Source organism: Lissotriton vulgaris, chromosome 10 (genome assembly GCF_964263255.1).
Source record: "Lissotriton vulgaris chromosome 10, aLisVul1.2, whole genome shotgun sequence".
Classification (NCBI taxonomy): Eukaryota; Metazoa; Chordata; class Amphibia; order Caudata; family Salamandridae; genus Lissotriton; species Lissotriton vulgaris.
The window spans coordinates 814,222,870-814,244,995 of record NC_141698.1 but is presented as its reverse complement, the minus strand read 5'-3'; the positions used below and the strand labels follow the sequence as shown (position 1 = coordinate 814,244,995).

The window sequence follows — 22,126 nt, the reverse complement described above, 5'->3', positions numbered from 1 at the left end:
CCAGGTACCTCAACAACCGCCTGACCTTCTACACTCCCACCCGCCAGATACGATCGACCAGCCACGCCCTCGCCGCCGTCCCACGCATTCGAAGAGCCACCATGGGAGGAAGATCCTTCTCCTACCTGACAGCCAAGACTTGGAACTCCCTCCCCATCCACCTCCGTCTTACCTAAGACCACCTCTCCTTCAGGAAGCAACTCAAGACCTGGCTGTTCGAGCAGTAGCGGACCCCCCTCCCCCAAGCGCCTTGAGACCCTCCGGGTGAGTAGCGCGCTATACAAATTTCTTGATTGATTGATTGACTCTGAGCAAAGGTTGGAGTTACTTGCACTCCCAAGGATACACTCGGAGCAAAGGTTGGAGTTACACTCCTAAGGATACAGTTGAAACACACGGTATGTTGCAAGGTTGTTGCATGTATCAGAGACTCTGAAGTGCTTTCTCTTGGCCCTACTGTTCATCAGAGAAACACGGAACTAAAGTATTCAATCCTTGTGCAGTGACAGTTCTAGCATCAAGGTTGTAGGAAGCCTCCGGGATATAAACACGCATGAAGCGCTGGAGTAAATCACAGAGAGGACATGGAGGAAAAGTCTATAGTTCTTGAAGACTGGGGTACTCATCCTGTTCACTACTATAAGCAGTTTAGTGCACCCTAACCTGATATTAAATACTTAGCCTAGTTCTTCCACGTAACTGAAGTTCAAAGGACATCTCGAGGCTTTGACTCAGGGAGTCACTGGAGTCTGGAGTAGCTCTGCAGGAGGGAGCGAGGAGGAAGACTTCAAGGGAGCTGGTGCCATGGGAACCACTTGTTCGGATGGACTTGAAAGAGAAGGAAGGGCATCTTGGCTCCAGCAGGACTCTTAAGGGGAGTAGGAAGGGTGGAGTCTTGTTCCTCAGGGAACGAGGCCAAGCCACAATTCGGGTTTGCGTGGGCTTTATATATCATCTTGAAGGCTCAATGTATGAAGCTAGATCACGTGGGGCACATGTCTGTCTGGAAGTTTTTCAAACCTTAGAGAAAAGTTGTGTTAATACACTCTCTGTGATCTTACAAAATGATAAGGTGCAACTTGTTGATCGGAACTAAATAACAGGAAACAAATGTATTGTTTTCGCTCGAAAGTGCATAATGGAAAACACCTTGAAAGCCCCAGTAACAGCAAGAGCGAGGCTTACCATTGGCTCACAGGATTCTGGGGTAAGCTTGCAGGGTCTCCATGGAAAACCACACCAAGGCCCTAGTAAAAGCGAGAACAGTTAATCCATTGGTTCATAGGATTTGGGGGAATGATTACAGGGATTCAAGCACAATGGAATTATTGGTGCTGAGGAAGCATCGGTCATGAGGGTGCTTGGGGAGCATCAATTATGAATGTGCTGTGGGAACATCGGCCATGGGAATGCATGGGGAACACCAGTCATGATATCATAGCAGGCCAAAAAGCACCATAGGAATAAAGCAACATGAGCCCTGCACGCTAGACCACTATGCAGGGTACGCAAGAAGGGATTCTGACAGAGAGGGCTCAGGAGAGGACCGAGACAGCAGCAAAATGATGGACTGGGGTGTAGCCCTGAGTAAATACCAGTGGAAATAACTCAAACATTCCATTCATCACTCTATTTGTATCTAAATTCCACATGACGGCACCTAAAGAAAGACTTACACCTGAGCAAGAGGCGATTTCAAAAAATTTAAAACATGCCTATTTACTCTTTCAGAGGCCTCATGTATGGCATTGATATGGACTTCTTTCAAAACAATGTAGTTTGCCTGTTTACATTTCAGCCCGACCCTTCCTCCTCCACTCGCTGAATACCTGCTGCATTGTCTTATGGATGCAATTAGAGTGCAGTGTATTGCAGCCATTCATAATTTTCAGCCATTTCCTGCAAGGCTAACACTCCTTTACCCAATAGTGCATGGCTATTCTTCATTCCTCCTCCTCTCCGCTCCTTAATACTCTGCTTGCTTGCTTACTAGTACATCTCCACCATCATCTACTTCCTATCCGTACCTGGCACGCACACCAATCGTCTCTGTCTCCTTGTGACCAGTTACCTAGTTTCCTGGTTTCCCACATGCCTGATCAACCCAGTATGTCCATTCCATGGGGACAGAGGAGCATTACGATATGGGTCTGTGGAAAAAAGAGGGTACAATGTGGAGTATCGTACCAATTATGCATTTTCTTCTTTTCTTGTATTAAAGGATTTTGTTATCAAAGTTATCCGATTATTGGAAAGCCCCTCAACGGTGATTAGAGCCAAAACATTTCTGGTCCTACTTCAAATTCTAACTCACAACAAAGAGATGTTACTTCAATACTGTCAATCAAGGTATGGTGTCAATGATTTATCATAATTATATTTCATTGTCAATTCTGTTTAAAGACATAGTTTTGTAGTCTCTGTTGAACTGCATAAATGATGCTCACTAATGAACTTAAATCCAGCTCACTGTCCTTAAATAATGACCTAAACACCATACCCTCTGCTGATCATTTGGAAAGAAGCATAAGTGGGAATGTCTATGATTTGTTTATGCTTTGTAGATGAGTAATTGCCAGAAATCCAGTTATATTCCTTCACACTGGAGCAAAGCGAATGGACTACAGACACAGTTAGCTTAGAGGCAAAGAGTGGGCAATCTCCTATCGGACACGGGCCCAACTTGAATACAGATTTCATCAACCGTGCTTCCAGACCTGATAGCATGCATTAGGTGAGGCTTACAACAAACCTAGATACTAAGTCTTTTTTTACGGGAGTCATGGAGCTCCTGATACGGAAATATCCTGCTCTTGAAAAGTCCAATACGAAGGGGTGCTGTAAATTCTAGATGCAGTATTTACAATGTGCTTATTAGGATTGTGGAATATCCAAAGACATCATTGTTTCTGCTCCAGGTCCTGGAATTGTTTCCTCACTTTCAGTTTTTCCCCAGAGCAAATGTACCTGATTTTTCCCTGTTGAAATATGTGCCAGGGAAAAAATCAGGAATGTGCTGTATCCATACAACTTGTTATCCTGATTCAGCTGGTAACTCCTGTTAACCCGTTAACCGTGGCAGTAATTCCGCCGAGGTGCGGACGTTTTCGTGCGCGGGTGGGGAGCCGTCGGCAGCACTGGGGAGGTAGTGCTGCCAACGGCCATTGGCCGACGGCAGCAGGGAAGGGGTTAATAGGCAAGTGCGGGTATCCCAGATTCTCCTAATTATGGCCTGTGTGGCAACGTTTCTGACTTCTATACCATTTGAATAGCTATGGAGTCATCTTGGAGAAGTAGTTTTTTTCTTAACTCAGTAAGGGATGCATACATGTAAGGAGGTTGTCTTGCAGATATTTCCACAGTTTTGACAACACCAGTAGTTCAGCTGTGATGTGCCACAGAAAACGTATCATACTAGGCCTAAAAAATACCCAGGGTATTTTGTTTCAGCTTTTTCTTTTTTAAATATTTTCATTGGGTTATACAACAAAAAGGTAGTGCATATCATCACAATACATTTGGCAGTAGTACATACATTTGTCTTTTGCAAATGTTGCATCTCGGAAGAGATGCAAGCTAGTGAATCTTATTCGATACATTACAAAACATGTTGTTTCAACTTAAGGGATACATTTTTAATGTTTCCTCTCAGTCTCTTTTTTCTCCACTCAATGCCGTAGCCCCTCTGCCAGAATTTCACCTGGCATGATCATGATTTGGGGCAGGAAGAGAACACTTATCCCATGAATGCTCTGTGGCACCGAAATATTCCATGTCCTCTTATTTACTATGTTACAGCTACTGCACAGAAGGCAAGTTGTACCAGTGCTTTGAGATTATAGGCACTGTATGTATGAAGATCTAGGTCTTTCTTATCTTTATGGTACATGATATATCTAACCTCTGCATTTGATTCCAGTGGTCAGCCATCTATAGCCAATTTGTAGAATGCTGTCACATCACTGGGTGACCATGCTTGCTGTCTCTAAAAATGGTCAGGTTTCTTTGCATGGTTCGATGCACGTCAAGTTTTCGCTCTACCTTCTTTAAAATATCAGCAGACCAGGCTCTGAGCTAGTTGTATGCATGTGATACTAGGGTGATGGACCCCTTCAGCATTCCTCCATTTGTCCTATCATCTGCATGTGGTGTGGTTATAGTTGGTGGGCTGTGATGGCTTCTTATTTCCTAGCATCAGCAATGGAATACAATCATGCCTATGCATCAGAAAGAAGGTCCACTGGTAGTTTCTTGTGGTTTTGTTTAACCATTGATTCTGAGTGGCAAGTCTTGGGCAATGGCCCTCTGCTAGGTTTTGATTGTATAGTTAGTTAGTCTCCCTTCTCCAAATCCCAGGATTTTGTTCCACCTCCTCCAGGGTATTGGAAAGAATGCTGGTTGATTCTGTCAACCTATCGATGGCTTGGCCCCCCAGTCCCTCAACTAACAGTCACAAAGGAGGGTGCATTTGTCTGTCATTGAAGAATATTTTGTCTAAGAGAATGCCTGCACATATAGCTGCTGCAGGACAAACCCTCTCCATGATGTGGGAAGACCTAATAAAATAATTGTTTAGGGAGACAGACTCCTAATTCATCAATGGCAATTTTATGTTTTTTTTTATATAATGTCTTTATTGGCATTGAGATATAACAACAAATATAACAATGCGTTTAAGCCAGGTGCTGCACCACAACTAGGCTTCAGCAGTCCGCATTCCTTCCCACCCAATCCATTTAGGAGCACATCTTCAACAGGAAAGCACTGTTTTAGTAGCAGAGAGAAGGTTTTGGCGTATTGTTGGCTTGTGTAGCAAATTAATAATACCATGCTTCTCTGTACATTCCAAATCAGAGCGGACACATGGATCAACACGATCAGCCAATAACCAATCATTAATCGGTGTAAGTTGGTTTGCGTAATTATGGAGTTTTATGTCTGCTAATCAAAGTCCTACATCATATGGAGGTAGTACATATTTCTTAAAAGCAACTCTAGGTTGATTTCCATCCCAAAGGAATGTCCAGAGTGCTACTGAAGTGCTTGGAGTGATTTATGTGGTATGACGTGTGGAAAGTTCAGGAATGCATAGAGCATTTGGGGTAGAGAGATCATGTTAAATAGTGTGACGTGGTCAGCAATATTTTAAAAAGCGAGCTCTAGGATGGCATGTTTCGTTGACTCTGAGCGAGCAAGGGCACTAAAGTCCGCTTTCAGGTGTAGTGTAGTTCCTAAAAATAAATAGGATCTGCCCGATTAGACAACATAAACTAAGGGATTGCTGTCCAGACACCCCCAAAGGATATGTTAGGCTTTAGAGCAGCTAGCTCATAGTGCCACCATAAGCCCCCTAACCTTACCAAAGAGCAAATAGTTTCTTACAACTATCGAACATGATAACCCTTGATCCTTCAAGGATCGTGAAACAGTACAGTACTTTTCGCTCAGTCAATCGTACTCACTTAGTCTCAGAGAGATACACAGAACAAACCATGGGGGCGTTTTCAATAAGCATTTTTGAACCAGCGTCATTCTATTTTATAAGATATGTGCTGTGACAACCATTACACTGAAACAGGTGTATAAGATAACAAGCATCCAGAGAGTAAATAAAAGGTAGAATTCTACCCTAGTGCTAAAACAGTGAATATATGCAGGCATACAGATAATTAGCGATAATCGAGAATACTCCTACGATGCAAACCCTACCTAAGTGTACCTAGCATGTATGTGTTTGTGAAGCCAAGAATCCCCTAGGAAAGAGCCAACCTCATTACCTGGTGGAAGAGAACGAAGGACCCTGTCTTGGTCTTGAGTTCAACACACTGCAAGGGATGTCAGACCACTGCGTTTTGTAGCTTCTGCAGGCCGGGACCTTAGCGTCTAGTGTCAGCGTGAAGCTTCATCTCTGCCTATCAAATGTTGGTATGGGTCTTTTATACCATAAAGATAGCCTCGGGGTTCCTTACATAATTGATATGTTGTGAATACGATTATGCAAATTAGCCTGGAACAATACCAGCGATTATGCAAAGCAGTTCTTTCGCTCTAGGATGTAGATGTCCATGACTTTTACACAGAGTATGTTCATGCTGTTATGTACGTCATGTGCAGGGACTTTTCTAAGAATCCTCATGCATAATAAATGAGGCTAGTTTCCAGGAAACTGATCGACATTTATTCAGCACATAACTGGGTAAAAGGTCAGTGCTAGAACCATTATGGAGAGCAAGGTAGAACAAATGTAGGTAAAAGGTTGTGTAGCTACCCAGGCCTAGATTAGGGTACATAACACAGGTCATTAGTTCGGTAAGCACAACTTGAATGCCTAGGGTTTTGAAGTGGTCAGTGGCAAGCTGGAATCACAATATTATTACAAGCCCAGCATGATAACTAGCACAAAGACAGGTGTATTTTCACTTGACTACAAGCCCAGTGGCATCACCATAAACCTGCAGAAGTCTCAGGGTTCTTAATATATAGTAATAAATTATTGGCATAAAGGAACACATGGTTCTCATGTGTTGTGCTGTAGCTGAAATGACTTATGAGTGAATCCCTCCAAATCCATTTAACACGCGGTTCTATAATCAAAGGAAAAAGGAGGGGAGAGAGGGGTCAACCCTGGTGTGCGCCACATTGGATCTCAAATGGAGAAGATAAGGAGCTATTGATCCAGACCGTCACCCACTGGTTAGTGTAAAGAATTTGCACGAACCACCTGAAAAGCACGCCAAAATAAAATCTGAAAAGCAAGCAGACATTTGTGCGTTCCAACAACAGGATCATGAATGCAAGAGTATTGAGTCAAAGGCTTTCTGGAAAACAATTAAAAGCAAGGTGTAGCAGCCCTAAGAGGATTCGGATCGTGTAAGGACAACATGGATGATTCAAAGGCAGACCTGAAGCTTTTTGTCCAAGAGGGTCAGGCTTCACAATGAACTTACCAGCCTATTGGCTGAAACCATGGCCAAGAGGTTAGCCTTCCGCTTGATCAAAGATAGGGGCCAATATGAGGGTCAGCCAGTTAGTGACTTCCCTAATTTAATGATCACTGAGATAATGACCCTTCACAAATCATTTGGTAAAGTGCACACCTCAAAGGCCTCCATGTATATTGCCTGGAGTGAGGGAATTAGTTCTGAGGCATATTTCGTACATGGCACAAGTGACTGTAGAAAGGCATTAATCGCTTCCGCTATCTCTTCCACGGTCAAGGCGTAGTCCACTCCCTTGCCCTCGCTATCAGACAGCCTTAAGACTATCAGATCTTCAACAATAAGGTTGGTGCGTTACAATGTGGGGGGGGGTCTTATAAGCATATAAGGAGTTATAGTAGATTCTGGCCTTCTTGACCATTTTCTGTTGTAATTTGGATCCAGTCTGAAACTCAAGGCATTGGTATTCTGCTTTGTATCTCATTATGGTATTTGTGACACATAGATGATATGATAAAGTCTTGTTTCTTATTCATTTTTAAAGTTTCAAGTACCTGCTTATTTCCTAGTTACATCTTCCAAATGATTTTACCTGTGGGTGTTTATCTTCTGATCACAACGTTAGTTAATATTCTAGGAGTACTGTGGCTTTAGGGATGGACCTGCTGAGTGGAGGTTGTACAAGCTTACTATTTCAGGCTTGTCTTTGATATCTGCCATGTGCTTTTTCTTGAACTTTACCTAAGCAGCTTGTTATGTAATTTCTTTTATCCTGGTTCTGACACAGAAGTGGAATCTAGCACTCTGTCTTTGTTTCTGAAAAGTGATGGGCACAGTGCACATTAAAGTCACAGCTATGGGCAACCGCTTATTGTTTGTCTTATTACATTGGTCCCCCAGTGGCCTGATTTCACTGCAGCATTAGTATGACCGTGAGCTAACCAGAAATGGTGTGATGACATCATCATATTCATTAAAAGTTGCGTACCCTTTTGGTATGAAATTATAGGTACCCGAAACTGGGGGTGCTTTACAGATTCTCACCTGTGTATCTGAAGCATTGGTGTCTGGTCTGCATCCTCTGAGTAGACCTTTATCTGGTGGCCTTGAGTGGCTTTACGTTATGATCTGCTCCAGGTAGAGGCGATTCTTCTTTTGAGACACTAGTGCACTTAAGGAAAAGATTCTACTAGACCCCTACCCGGTCTCACCACACGTACTCTTTTTTTTCTCAGCTGGGGAAGCGGCTAGTACCCCCCATCCCCAGCGTATCCCACTCCTGAACACATTTTGCCCCAAATTTCACGCCTTTTTAGATCTCGCCTAGCATTGCAGCGCGAATGCTCTGCCATCTCTTTGCGAGGCATGCAGTATACACTATAGTGTGGAAGCTTCGTGGAAGCTCCACCCACTCTCCGGCCCATCTTCTTCATTGCCTTAGGTTATAAATGCTGCCTTCCAATTGGTTTTAAGCTTGTTAGTCCCTCCCCATGACAGCCAGGTCAGTCATTTGTATCCTACCATGGCTACTGGCCCCTTTACTGCACAGACTACTTTCATGCTGTCCCTCATCACCTTCGCTCCTGCAGTCCGTGACTTCTTAGGGGTTCCCCTCCCGCGCACTCCTGCTCGTGCCTGCTCGCACTCCTGTTTTCAATTTAATAGGTCTTGCGTAAATGCGAGTCCTATTGCATTTCCAATAGATGTTCGCAAGTGTCTTCACCTCAGGGCTTGGATGTCAATGCAGTGAAGTGCTTTGTAACCCTTTGAGCGGAGGTTGAGCTATGATCCGCACGCCTCCTCTGGATGCAAACAATTGCTTTTTTCTGACTTCTTTCAATGGAGTATTCTTGATTTAATCGCAAGAAGTGCTGGCGAATCAGCCTCATTCCTACAATGGAAATAGATTGTGTTTCGCCACTGAGTGGTGCTGTTGCTTATGGTTGTAAGAAAGCTGTTAGTTTTTCTTGCGTCCCTTATCTGATAATGCTGCCACACAGAGCATAGTTCTAGCGAGGGGACAACTGCTACGTGCCCGGTGAAAAGTCTCTTTCTAGGCACAGATGAAAAATGTGTTGAATGTGATCCATGACTGAGCTATGATGGGTTCAGTTGTTCTCTAGTGCTTTGCCCTGCCCATATTGACGCGCACATGCCATTGGGTATATGGCGCACTTTACAAACTATCAAATATCACTCATGGTACGTATGCACAGACTGCATGCAGCTGTCCAGCACAAGATCAGAAATCGGGGGATGTATGTAGCTGGATTTCTACGTTTCTTATGATGGCGAAGGTCTGCATTCTGAGACTGGTAACCATCTGCTCTGTCTTGCAAAGAATGGTCGTCGGAGCACCTCTCATGACCCCTTCTGAAATAGTCATCTCTAGGAGGCAGGTGCCAGTGTCTAATCGTATTTGGGCTCTCGTGCTTGGATGCTCAGGGGATTAGCTGAATACCTGGAACAGTCTAGGCCTGAACTGGCCCACTTACATTTATTATTATTTGTAGGCCAATGCACTGGTTTTACCCCCACTGTTTTCTTGACTGTTGTGTGGAAAATAACAAAATTAATGTACATAAGCGGCGTTCATTGTCCTTTCCCATTCCCTTCCCTGAACGTTAACCGCACCACTCCGCCAGTAAAGGCCCGTGCCCGCATGTACCTGACAGCCATTTCAGGCACCATGGCCTCTTTGCCCGCTCGTTGGAATCCCCGGCTTCCCTCCTGCGCGATCCTGCTCTGAAAGGTGACCCTCCTGCTTGACCCATGCACCGCCCCCCTCCCACATTTTTCTCTCGAAGAAGCATCCTTCGCCTCAGCTGACATAACCCCCCAGCTGTATCTGACTGCCCCCGTCCTCTCATGTACGGGTCGTAAGACCTCTCTCTCTGTGCGGCTCTGTCCCTGTGCGCACCCTGGCTCCCCCCTCCTCCCTCACATGGATAAATCATAATCCTTCTTCTTCTGCAAAAACCCTGTCCTTGGGAGTCACGGCCGCGCCTGACCAACACCTCCTTTCCTTTCATGAATAAACCCCTCTGTTAGTAAACCCTCCCACCGCGATGGATCGTCCACACATGTCCGAGGCCATCGCCTAAGCCGGAAGATACTGTTTATTGCCCCTTATTGTATGAAGTCACTCCTCTTCAAAGAACCCACTATTGATCCTGGCTTCCCCACCCCTTGGGATACGATCAGGCGCACACATCCTAATAATCAGCGGAACACTCAGCTGCGTGATTACCCCTTCTCTTATCAACAGTTCAAGGGTCTCTATTGTGGATACATGTGGGGTGGGATTGACACGAGGATAACGGGAATGTCTTTTCCTTGTTTCACAATGTCATTATTGTAATAAGGAGTGTTTGTAAGGTATAAAAGGCGATGTCTCAGAACACTTGTTAGAGCACCTCCCGAAAGACACTGTGTTTCGTGTCCGAAATGACAGGCTCTCCTCATGAGAAATAAAACTCTGTTCTTGTGATTCCAGCTTCCAGCGCCCGTCTCTTTATTTGGTAACTATTCAGAATGAGAACTAAGAGGCGACTTGCGCCAGCAGCCCGGGCATCTATAGTAATATGGGCTCACTTTCCACAATTGGCGTCCCAACGCGGGGTCCATCAGTGACATAAGGTCCAGTAAGAGAGATCCAGACGAAGAGGTGAACATTTAAATGATCGGAGTATACCTGCCTTGAGAGGGCCCTCGTCCGGCTGCCGATTGAATGAACTTCACCGATTCTGAACGGACCTCTCTCGAGTGACCTATTGTCCTGACTGGAATCCCACAGGAATGCTGCATGGAGTAAGAGAACGATCGGGCGCTGGAGGAGGAAGATAAAGAACTGTCCATATGGTCCGGTCCGGGTAAGATTAAGTAGGGTGTTTTTACGCCTGATTGGTAGGATGTTTTTTTTCCATCTGATTGATTGATTGATTGTATTGGAATCGGTATTTGAATACTGATATTGTTGTTATTGGTTCATTTAGCTTTGGATGCTACTTGAAATATTGGTTCTCTTCTTGAGAACGAGACATTCTCTGTTTGCAAACAGCGGCGAATAGGAACGTTCGTCTCTCTTTGCAGATAGAGAATGGTAGGTAATGCAGACTTTTGTCCCCGTTGTAATCCGTCATGCCTACCTTTCTCCCCACTGATTGTTTGAAATCGATTAAATAATCGATTGTTGCTCTTTGAGATCTTCCCTGTCCACAAACAGAGACGAATAGAAATATTCTGTCTTCCTTTGCAGATAGCGAAGGGCAGGTAATGCAGACGTTTGTCCCCGTTGTAATCCGTCATGCCTGTTTTTCTCCCCACTGATTGATTGATTGACTGGACATTGTTGTCCAAGGAATTGTTTGTTTGAGGTATTTTATGTTTGCAAACAACGTGGAATAGAAATATTCTGTCTAGTCTTTGCAAGTAGTAAAGGGTAGGTTATGCCCCTTTATGATTCGTCAGTCCTACCCACTCCCCACTGATTGACTATTATTTGGGGGTAGCTCACCTGGTCCGTCCAGGAGGCTACCCTAATGGAGGACACATGCCCCCACTTGTTGGCCATTTATTGGAAGTAACCCTTCTGGTCCGTCCAGGAGGCTACCCTAGTAAGTGGAGGTACATCATTTGGTCCGTCCAGGATGATACCCTAACGAAGGGATATGTGTTCCCCTCTGATTGATAATCTAGTTCCACCCCGGACCATTTATTGAAGGTAACACATCTGGTCCGTCCAGGAGTACCCCTAATGAAAAGGACATATAAAAAAAAAATAATACATAAATATATGAAGTGATCACCGTACCCTGTTAACAGAAACTTTAGCTCAAAAAACGCTAAGGAAAAGAAGGAAAAATAAAAAGAAATCGGGCTAAGTCAGTAACCCCCTGATGAGCTTTAGACTTCACTAAAAATAAGAAACATTGGAAGCAGTTCGTAATAAGAAATATAAAATGGCGAAAAAGCTTGACAGCAAGGCAGCCACGAGGTAGCTAGGTTCCGCTGCCTACTCCTGCTCCAAACATGTCTGCGACTGAGTTGTGTATACAGAAAGCCTTCTGATACATCCCCTGTTAAGGCACACCAGTGGTGTTCACATTAAGTAATTCACAGGATAGTTGGTTGGTAAGTTCAAAGTTTTCAAGTTTTTAATAACAATTCTTCATACTGATATTCACAACATATCAGTGGTTGTACATCTTCATTAGGTTAATGCATAAGTTGATCCCCAATGCATTTCGGGCATGAGTGCCCTTGATCACGGAGTTTTTATGCTACGGTGTAGCGTGCGTGGTAGTTCATTCCATTCGCGGGTCTTAGAAAACTTGAAAACTTTGAACTTACCAACCAACTATCCTGTGAATAACTTAATGTGAACACCACTGGTGTGCCTTAACAGGGGATGTATCAGAAGGCTTTCTGTATACACAACTCAGTCGCTTAAATATCCGGTGCATGGACGGTTTGCACCACCCTCAAGAGCACCCGAAACTTGCTTGAAATTTTAACTGTAAAAATAGCAACAACCTAGCAGTGCACCTCCTACCTTCTACATTTTTGCCAAACATGTCTGCCTCATTGCCCACCACGCCCAAATAACGGTCACATGAAATAGGAACAAACCAATAGGTACCTACGCCCATTCCGGAAGCTCCCGAAGTGCAACAGGTCCGCGGTTACGCCCATCCGGAAGGCGAGGCCTTGATGCGTGCAGGGCTCGGCTGGCCGCAGTTGGAAGGGGAGGCTGTGGGGCGGACGGCCCGCAAATCGCAATGATCTCTCTTTTTTTCCCTCTTCTGCTGCCCTGCAGGCCACGGGGGGGGGGGATGTCTTGCCTCAGCCACCGACCCTCCCCCCCAATCTCTCTCACCGGATCCGGCCCTCATCGAAGGCCGAAGCCAAGGCGAGGACGGCGGCGCTTCTTTGCGCAATAATGGCTGCAACTGCACTCGGCCCTGGACAGTTGCAGGTAGTCCCGCCACATGGCAACGCCTGAGAGTTGCAGGTAGTCCCGCCACATGTCAAAAGGGGGGGATGTCTTGCCTCAGCCACCGACCCCCCCCCCCCCATCTTCATTGCCTGGCATGGCCGTACCAAAGCGCTGGAGCCGGAGAACGGCGCAGGGTCGCTGGAAGGGGGAGGCGGCGCGAACGAGCCTCCCCCACCTCCCTCCAGGTGGAGGCTTCCAGCGACACCCCAACGTTCCTGCTTGAAGAAGGGGTCCATATCAAAAAGCGGGTTTCCTTGCCCGGGACGAGCACACGCCCTGTACTCCTCAGCCTTGAAGATTCTAAAAGAGCCGGGGGGGGCCGTCCTCTCCACGAGGTGCCCCCGCCCTGTCCTCCGATGGAGCCACGAGACGTCGGTGCACTCCTGCCGGCGCCAGCCTCAGTTTGGAAATGACTAAAATCCCGCAAGGATACAGACTTGTTCAGTTCCGGTGGAACATCAGAATGACCCGGTAGGAAAGATTGTTGCCTCCCTCCCCTCTTTTGACTGATGGTTCATACTACTAGTCCGTCACCCCATTACGAGACACTTCTTGAACTGCCAAAAGAGGTTCTGGTCCAACCACGAGTCATTGGAGACATTCTGGCCATACTGGGACCTGCCTGACCTCGCCCAAAATGGCGTCGATACAGAATGAAACTTTCAAACTCCTTGTTCACCTTGATTGCTCAAACCTTGATGCTCCGAGATGTGTATGCAGTTTTGGACAATGAAAGTAGATAAGATGGATATTGATTATGTGTTCGGAAAGAAAAGCGATATAAGATAGATAACGATTATGTGTTGGGACAATGAACTGATTTAGGGTGGGTACTAATTACGTTTGGGAAGAAATGAATTGGTATGAAATAGGAACTGATTGAGCATTTGGACAATGAATTGGTAAATATTAGGTCTTGAGTAATAGTTGGACAATGAGATAAAATTATTGAAAAATTGAATTATTGACATGCATCATACTTGCAGTGTAGGAAAGTTCGATATGATTTTATTACACTGCCGCACTTTTCTGAAATAAATGATCACCGACCTCGTTCCCCTTATGCACAGTTCTAGTCTGCTCCGTGGCCGGCCCACTGGGTTGTAGGCCCGTATTTGTGCACCAACATTATTAATTAAAGGTATTTCGAAAAAAGAAGTATGAATTGTAGCAGTTGCATTAATGAGTTTTTTAATGCGTTACTACTGTCTCTAATATAAGCGAAAAATAAGCAGCTTTATTAAGGTTGAAGGGTAAAAAGGCCCGATATTTAGCAGCTACACTATGTATCACCGGCAGCCGGAAAGGTGTTTTTAGACGCCCTTGAGCGATACCACAGAAATACCACCTGACCGCCACCCTTGCACACGACCTATAAGGCCACGATCGTGTGATTCATGTAGATACGCAGACCATCGATGATTATCTATCTGACACTACTGATCCCTCTGGGCTTAAACGCCGAGATGGTAGAGAATGCGGCCGGTGGAGATAGGTCAAGTATGTGGTAGGTAAAAACATTTTCGGATTTATGCAAGTTGATGTATTTTGAATGTTGCCCCCACCCCTTTCCTTCTCCTCCCTTCTGCAGGTCACGTCGGAACGTCGGCTGAAGTATGGAGGAGTGACGATCGAACAACCCGGTAAAGGGAAGGAGGGGATTTGAGCATAGTACTTATGCTAGACTTAGAGATGACTGTTCCTCTTTAGAACGTAGCGACTGGGAGGATGGACTGACATAGAAACTTGACGGGTACTGTATGACGGAAATTGACTCGAATTAGCACGTTAGATAATGTAACTATGACGGTTAACTAGATAGGGAAAGGACAAAGAAGAGTCCTGGGGTAAGGGTTCCCAGGCACCACCCGTCTGGGAAGATTAGAAACGTTGTTGATGTTCGAAATGTACCACCTCCTTCTCACACTCTTATAGATATAACCAAGCTGTCTGACTGTTCTCCTGATCAATACCCTCTGTTGCCTCAACCTGGAGAACTTCCCACCAAAAGAAGAAACTAAAAAGTGGTTTAAGATCCAACCGTGGGCAATAGCCCGACCAGGTTAATTTCTGACCGGCTGACCGAGGTGTAAGTATTGACTATCGAGAACGCTCGTAGCAAGCAAAAGGAAAAAGGAGAAAAAGAAAAAAAAAAGAGCTCAGCCCATAGATAAATAGGATATTAAAGATACGCAGCATGCGCAAGGAGATCCTTTTTGGCCAACAACTGTTCTATGTTTTGTCGTGAATCTTTCTTTTTATGTAAAACACGTACTATCCCCCCCTTGTTTGAGTTTGTGTATGTGTAGTGTAGGGATTTATGTCCTCCCTCTGTTTTGTGTTTCCGTGTTACCTGACCCCTACCGTTCTGTGTTATGAAGGCACTAAATGACCTGTTGCCGTACACGTCTCTCTCTCTCTCTCTCTCTCTCTCTCTCTCTCTCTCTCTCTCTCTCTCTCTACATGTCATACGTGTACCGAATGGCTCGTTTAGGTTGCGGGCGACTCTCACTCTCTACGAGAGTCCCCCTGTCCCATCTTTTTTTTATGGTAAAATTGTGCCTCGCTGGCACCAGTCTGATTGGATACTTATTGAACGCGAAGGTGTTCAGCGAAATTGACAGAAACTAAAATGATTGTACCTCGCCATGCTACTACCTCTCCTTTCTGCAAAATGATTGAACTCGAATTGGCTAAGAAAGAAAGGACAGGTAAGACGACTACGGTCCCCAAATCTGGCCTTATATAGGGGAACTATATGTCAATGGCACCTTATTTTTCAGTTCGTTAGAGACAAGCGCCAACGCCTGGATTGACCCCCAACGCCCAGATTGCCCCACCCCCTTTGCACCCAAGCGTGAATGCCCGTAGCATCCCCACCCCACTTGATTGACCCCGGCTGCTGTCCCCGATATACACATGATGACCATGAGTAACTGTCGTCCCTCGAGAGAAAAATGTTTTACCCTGACTCTCGATGATAGCGCCCCCGCCCTGTTTGAAAGGGTTAGCCAGCTTTGAAGGGAAATGTTAGACTGTTAAGGCTCGGGTTAGAAGACGAGTCACCACTGAAGGTTCCGCCATGTTGAGTTTTGATGAAATGCACAGTTGATAGGAGACTGACTTCTCTCCATATGTGCCATGAATAGACAACGAACAAACTTGGAATGAACACAGTAGGAATACCGGCATATACATTTCATGGTAATAGGCTTCTAACTGTGACCGATGAACGTATCACCGAAGTGCGTAGGAATAAAGGAGGAATTCTAATGCATAAATGTCTTCTTCTGCCAGTTCTCTAAAACTTGTTTTTACCCATTCAAAGATATACGACCATCGGAGGAGAAGGGTCGGACGTGACACACAGCCTGGCTGCAGATCATGGGACACATGCAACCTCGACCAAAGGTGGAGCCACAGCACAACAGGAATACGGGACGAGGCAGCACTCTCCAATGCGGTAAACGAAAGGATGAAAGGCTGTCCTGAAGCCCTTTTGTCCGCCTACCCACGCGTGCCTGGAGCCTCCGTCCCCCCCCTTTTTAAGCCCGATTGATGGGCCTGCTTGCTTGTTATCCTTTGCTCCCTTGGTCCCTTTGGTGTGTCCCAGGAAATCTGACCCCACTCCGCTCTCTCTCTCTCCCATCGACTACTGAACCATACCCCCTTTTCCACGTGACTTTCTGCTGAAAGGAAGAACGGCATTTAGATGGAAATGGGGTTACGCCACAGGAATATAGGTGCCGAACATAAGGCGCCCCTAAAAGGATTGTTTAGGGAACAGGACTGTGGTCTAACAACAGAGGACTGACCGCACCCTGCAACGCGTAAGGATGGATCCGAGCTGGACCTATAGCTCCACCGCCGGTGCTCAACAGCGCCAACGAAAGGACACGGACTAGAGCCTACCAGTGATGGCTCACTGCTAAAAAGACACTGTGTCGAAGAGATAATATTGGACTGAATTCCTCCCTCAACCACTTGGTCAAAATGTTCATCGGTCACATTCATTTTTGAAAGTCAGAAGCATTTATGCTATGAAGTACGTTTGCAAATGCAATTTCCTATGTACTGTATTCTGCCAATCACATCAACTGTTCATGATTTTATGCAATATGTTAGTATTGACAAATGCTATTTCATCAACCACACATGTTTATATGTACGCCCCTTAACTAGGAAGGATAGGAAAATGAACTTTGTTATGTAAAAAGCGGCGACTGTGGAAAATAACAAAATTAATGTACATAAGCGGCGTTCATTGTACTTTCCCATTCCCTTCCCTGAACGTTAACCGCACCACTCCGCCAGTAAAGGCCCGTGCCCGCATGTACCTGACAGCCATTTCAGGCACCATGGCCTCTTTGCCCGCTTGTTGGAATCCCCGGCTTCCCTCCTGCGCGATCCTGCTCTGAAAGGTGACCCTCCTGCTTGACCCATGCACCCCCCCTCCCCCATTTTTCTCTCGAAGAAGCATCCTTCGCCTCAGCTGACATAACCCCCCAGCTGTATCTGACTGCCCCCGTCCTCTCATGTACGGGTCGTAAGACCTTTCTCTCTGTGCGGCTCTGTCCCTGTGCGTACCCTGGCTCCCCCCTCCTCCCTCACATGGATAAATCATAAACCTTCTTCTTCTGCAAAAACCCTGTCCTTGGGAGTCACGGCCGCGTCTGACCAACACCTCCTTTCCTTTCATGAATAAACCCCTCTGTTAGTAAACCCTCCCACCGCGATGGATCGTCCACACATGTCCGAGGCCATCGCCTAAGCCGGAAGATACTGTTTATTGCCCCTTATTGTATGAAGTCACTCCTCTTCAAAGAACCCACTATTGATGCTGGCTTCCCCACCCCTTGGGATACGATCAGGCGCACACATCCTAATAATCAGCGGAACACTCAGCTGCGTGATTACCCCTTCTCTTATCGACAGTTCAAGGGTCTCTATTGTGGATACATGTGGGGTGGGATTGACACGAGGATAACGGGAATGTCTTTTCCTTGTTTCACAATGTCATTATTGTAATAAGGAGTGTTTGTAAGGTATAAAAGGCGATGTCTCAGAACACTTGTTAGAGCACCTCCCGAAAGACACTGTGTTTCGTGTCCGAAATGACAGGCTCTCCTCATGAGAAATAAAACTCTGTTCTTGTGATTCCAGCTTCCAGCGGCCGTCTCTTTATTTGGTAACTATTCAGAATGAGAACTAAGAGGCGACTTGCGCCAGCAGCCCGGGCATCTATAGTAATATGGGCTCACTTTCCACAGTTGTATGGCAAATGAGAGTGCGAGAATAAATAACCCCTGTCACAAGATCGCGGTCCCAATATGATGGACGCTGACACCAAAATGCACATGCGTTCTAATTAATTTATACATCACCAGTAGAGGCTGGCTTAGCTGCCCAGTTTTCTGATTGCTTATATACAGGGCTTTAAGTGGGATGAAAAAACTGGGGGGTCTCTCAAAGGGGCGGGTCAAATGTAATTAACGGCGTGGCTTAAAACACGCAAGCTAAAAATCTGTGCTTGCATAGTGGGCCGCCCGACTTGTATTTTGCTGCTCCTGTCATTGCATCCAGATATATGATACAACAAGTAACATCAAACCTACAACAAGTCAGAACTATTGGCTTTGTCACTGGTTGTTAGTTGCATAAGATAAATAAGCAGCAACTATGGCTTGTATATAATATTGAAAAAGTTTCTGCTTAAAGCCCTGGTGACACCGCAACAATGTTGCTGCTCCTAAGTTTCAAAAAAAGAAGGGAAATCCAGAGAGAAAATGACTCTCTTTAGAGGATCTCCCTTCCCTTCACAACGCTCACCTGGCATGACGTCATGCCATAACATCTCCACTAGTGAAAAGTGAGCAGTGTGAGCAGCGCACATCGATGTACCTACTGCCACTGCAGTCTGCCTGTGCCAGGGCACAAAACAGAGCCCGATAGAGACCCGTTTTGAGGCCTCCTCTAAAAAACTGCTGGTGCAACCGATGAGACCCGGCCCACTTAAAGCCCTGCGTATATTGGACATTAACCCTTCATCCCTCTCACCGTGATGACTTACTTATTGACGCCCATGTGCCTCCAATCACAACTTTTTCACACATATAAAAATCTCCCCCCCCCCCCCTTACTTCCTGTTCCTTTTTTGTGCTGCAAACAATCCATGGTACAAAAGGGAGGTGGTGATGGACGGAGCATCTGAATCAATCAAAAACTCACACCCAGTCAAAAGATCTGGGTTTAATCCATCACCGTTCTTTAGCCCACTCTGCCACCCCAGTTCAGATATGGCTATATGTAAATCAGTCTGACCCTGTGCCTCATGGGAACAGTCCAGCCCGAACTGCCAAGCCATGTCTTCCCTGGACCGGAAACAAGCTTCTGAGGACCGGTTTCTGGCATTCCAGCCGTCTTCAGCCCGGCTTGCTTGCATCCAGTGGCAAAGTGAGCAAGGGACTTACGTCTGAGCATACCCTGCCACACCTATGGCGGCCAAAAGCGGTACAAAAGGGGGGTGGTGATGGACGGAGCATCTGAATCAATCAAACACTCACACCCAGTCAAAAGATCTGGGTTTAATCCATCACCGTTCTTTAGCCCACTCTGCCACCCCAGTTCAGACATGGCTATATGTAAATCAGTCTGACCCTGTGCCTCATGGGAACAGTCCAGCCCGAACTGCCTAGCCATGTCTTCCCTGGACCGGAAACAAGCTTCCGAGGACCGGTTTCTGGCATTCCAGCCGTCTTCAGCCCGGCTTGCTTGCATCCAGTGGCAAAGTGAGCAAGGGACTTACGTTTGAGCATACCCTGCCACACTTATGGCGGCCAAAAGTGGTACAAAAGGGGGGTGGTGATGGACGGAGCATCTGAATCAATCAAACACTCACACCCAGTCAAAAGATCTGGGTTTAATCCATCACCGTTCTTTAGCCCACTCTGCCACCCCAGTTCAGACATGGCTATATGTAAATCAGTCTGACCCTGTGCCTCATGGGAACAGTCCAGCCCGAACTGCCAAGCCATGTCTTCCCAGGACAGGAAACCAGCTTCCGAGGACCGGTTTCTGGCATTCCAGCCGTCTTCAGCCCGACTTGCTTGCATTCAGTGGCAAAGTGAGCAAGGGACTTACGTCTGAGCATACCCTGCCACACCTATGGCGGCCAAAAGCGGTACAAAAGGGGGGTGGTGATGGACGGAGCATCTGAATCAATCAAACACTCACACCCAGTCAAAAGATCTGGGTTTAATCCATCACCGTTCTTTAGCCCACTCTGCCACCCCAGTTCAGACATGGCTATATGTAAATCAGTCTGACCCTGTGCCTCATGGGAACAGTCCAGCCCGAACTGCCTAGCCATGTCTTCCCTGGACCGGAAACAAGCTTCCGAGGACCGGTTTCTGGCATTCCAGCCGTCTTCAGCAAACAATCCATGGGCAGGAGCCGTGTGCTTGCTTCACTGACTTTCAGCTGCTCTGTTCCCTAGGGAAGTATGCACGGCTCGGTTTGCACGGCTAGTGGGCAGCATGTTCATGATGAGTGGATCGTTGGCCATGCTGCGTTCAGTGGGAGCCGGCAATTCAGGTGAGTGAAGGGGAGTGTATCTGCCTGCTGTGCAGCAGGTTCATGCTCCTGCCTGCCCAAGTATCATATGGCTGTGCCATAGGTCTGTGGTGCTTGCCTCTGGCCAACTGGGGGCATTTACTTGTTGCCAGGGAGACTGAATTTCTTCCGCAATTGTCTGTTGGCTAGACCCGTCTCCAGAGGGGGTCGGCGGACGCAATGACAGGCTGGCTTATGGCCCTGTTGCTTTCTGCTGAGGTACACTCTTTTTTTAATTTTCCTGGCAATTGCCTCTATTTAACTTTCTTGATAGAGAACGACCAGCAGAGGTCAGAAAAATACCAGAATCACTTTAGCATTCTCTAGATTCCAGTCCATAGAAATTGTCTTCCACAAGCACCTGTAGACAATATTATTTTTTTGAAATCTTTTTTCAGTGATATGACCACCAACGGCCCTGATTTTATATTAAAAACAGAGCTTCGGACTATACCATTTCCTGGTGAAAGACAATATTTCTCTCCATATGTTCCCATACCTGGCATGTCACACAGTTTGGTGCTTACTTTCCCTCCATGTTAAAGAACAGTAGATGTTTCAGCACCCAGGTTAATGTGCTCCATAGCTAAATACATATAAGGTCCCAAAGGCAAGACCGATTGCATTGCAATTGCTTGTTTTTATTTTTATCACTTGCTTGCCTGTATCTTAAAAAACAACTTTCTTTCCCCTTCAAACATACTGAACAGGCTAAATTGTGTCCCTCATCTACCAGTGTATTCCACACTGCTTCGATCCCCATATCACCAGCCAAGATCTTTACGCACAGTCTACTCCTCCTGCCATCTTGTGATATGGCATGCGTCTTTAAATGTTTAGCTGCTCCAATTACCTTATAGTTTTGAACTGTGCTTTTTGCCACATTAAATATTTTCTAGATTAACATTCTGTCCATAATCTCAGAATCTAGTAGTTGAATCCAGAAGTGCAGGTTTGCAAATTTAGAGTACATAACATTTTCAACCTCGAATAAAAATATAATTGTTTGTAAAATATGTTAATAGTAAACTACATTTATGACTGGATATCATTTCTACAAACTTTTCTAGAGTTATGCTCTTTTTGTTTATCCTCATAGAAGGAAGGATTGGGATTGGAAGAGAATAGTGAAATTACTAACTTGTAATTTTCTCTTCTTCATCCGAGCCTTTGATGCATATCCTTCCTCCCACAGATCTTGATGCCTCGATCACAGTTGTGTTTTAGTAGTTGCACAGAGTGCCTTGGAAAGAAAGCCCTCTACATTGGTTTTGAAAGTTGTCTCTCCTTGATATTTTCTGGACACACCTGCATTTTTTCCATTAAGCTTAACAGTCATGCTGCCTCACTAGAGGTACTTTCTGTGTTGTTTGATTGTCAAATCCAGAGCTATGCTGTGATGCAAGGGGACATCTAAAGTTGTACCCCCATTCTGATACAACCATGTCAACATAAGTTTATGTAGTGTCTCACAGTGGTGGCAACGCGATTCTAGTATGGGGGCAAGACCATTTGAACTACAGCACTGTGGGGAGATTGCCTACCTGCTCTTGGCTGCAAAATGTAAGGTCAGTCCCAT

General features: G+C 45.8%; 1 protein-coding gene across 1 annotated transcript in view; it reads left to right on the top strand.

Moving 5' to 3' along the window:
* Window positions 1–22,126, top strand: part of ULK4 (unc-51 like kinase 4) — a 1,855,260-nt gene that overhangs the window by 676,929 nt on the left and 1,156,205 nt on the right. Inside the window, exon 22 of the mRNA XM_086941729.1 lies at window positions 2,222–2,349. Coding sequence (XP_086797855.1) covers window positions 2,222–2,349 — 128 coding nt within the window. The remainder of the gene's footprint in view (window positions 1–2,221; window positions 2,350–22,126) is intronic.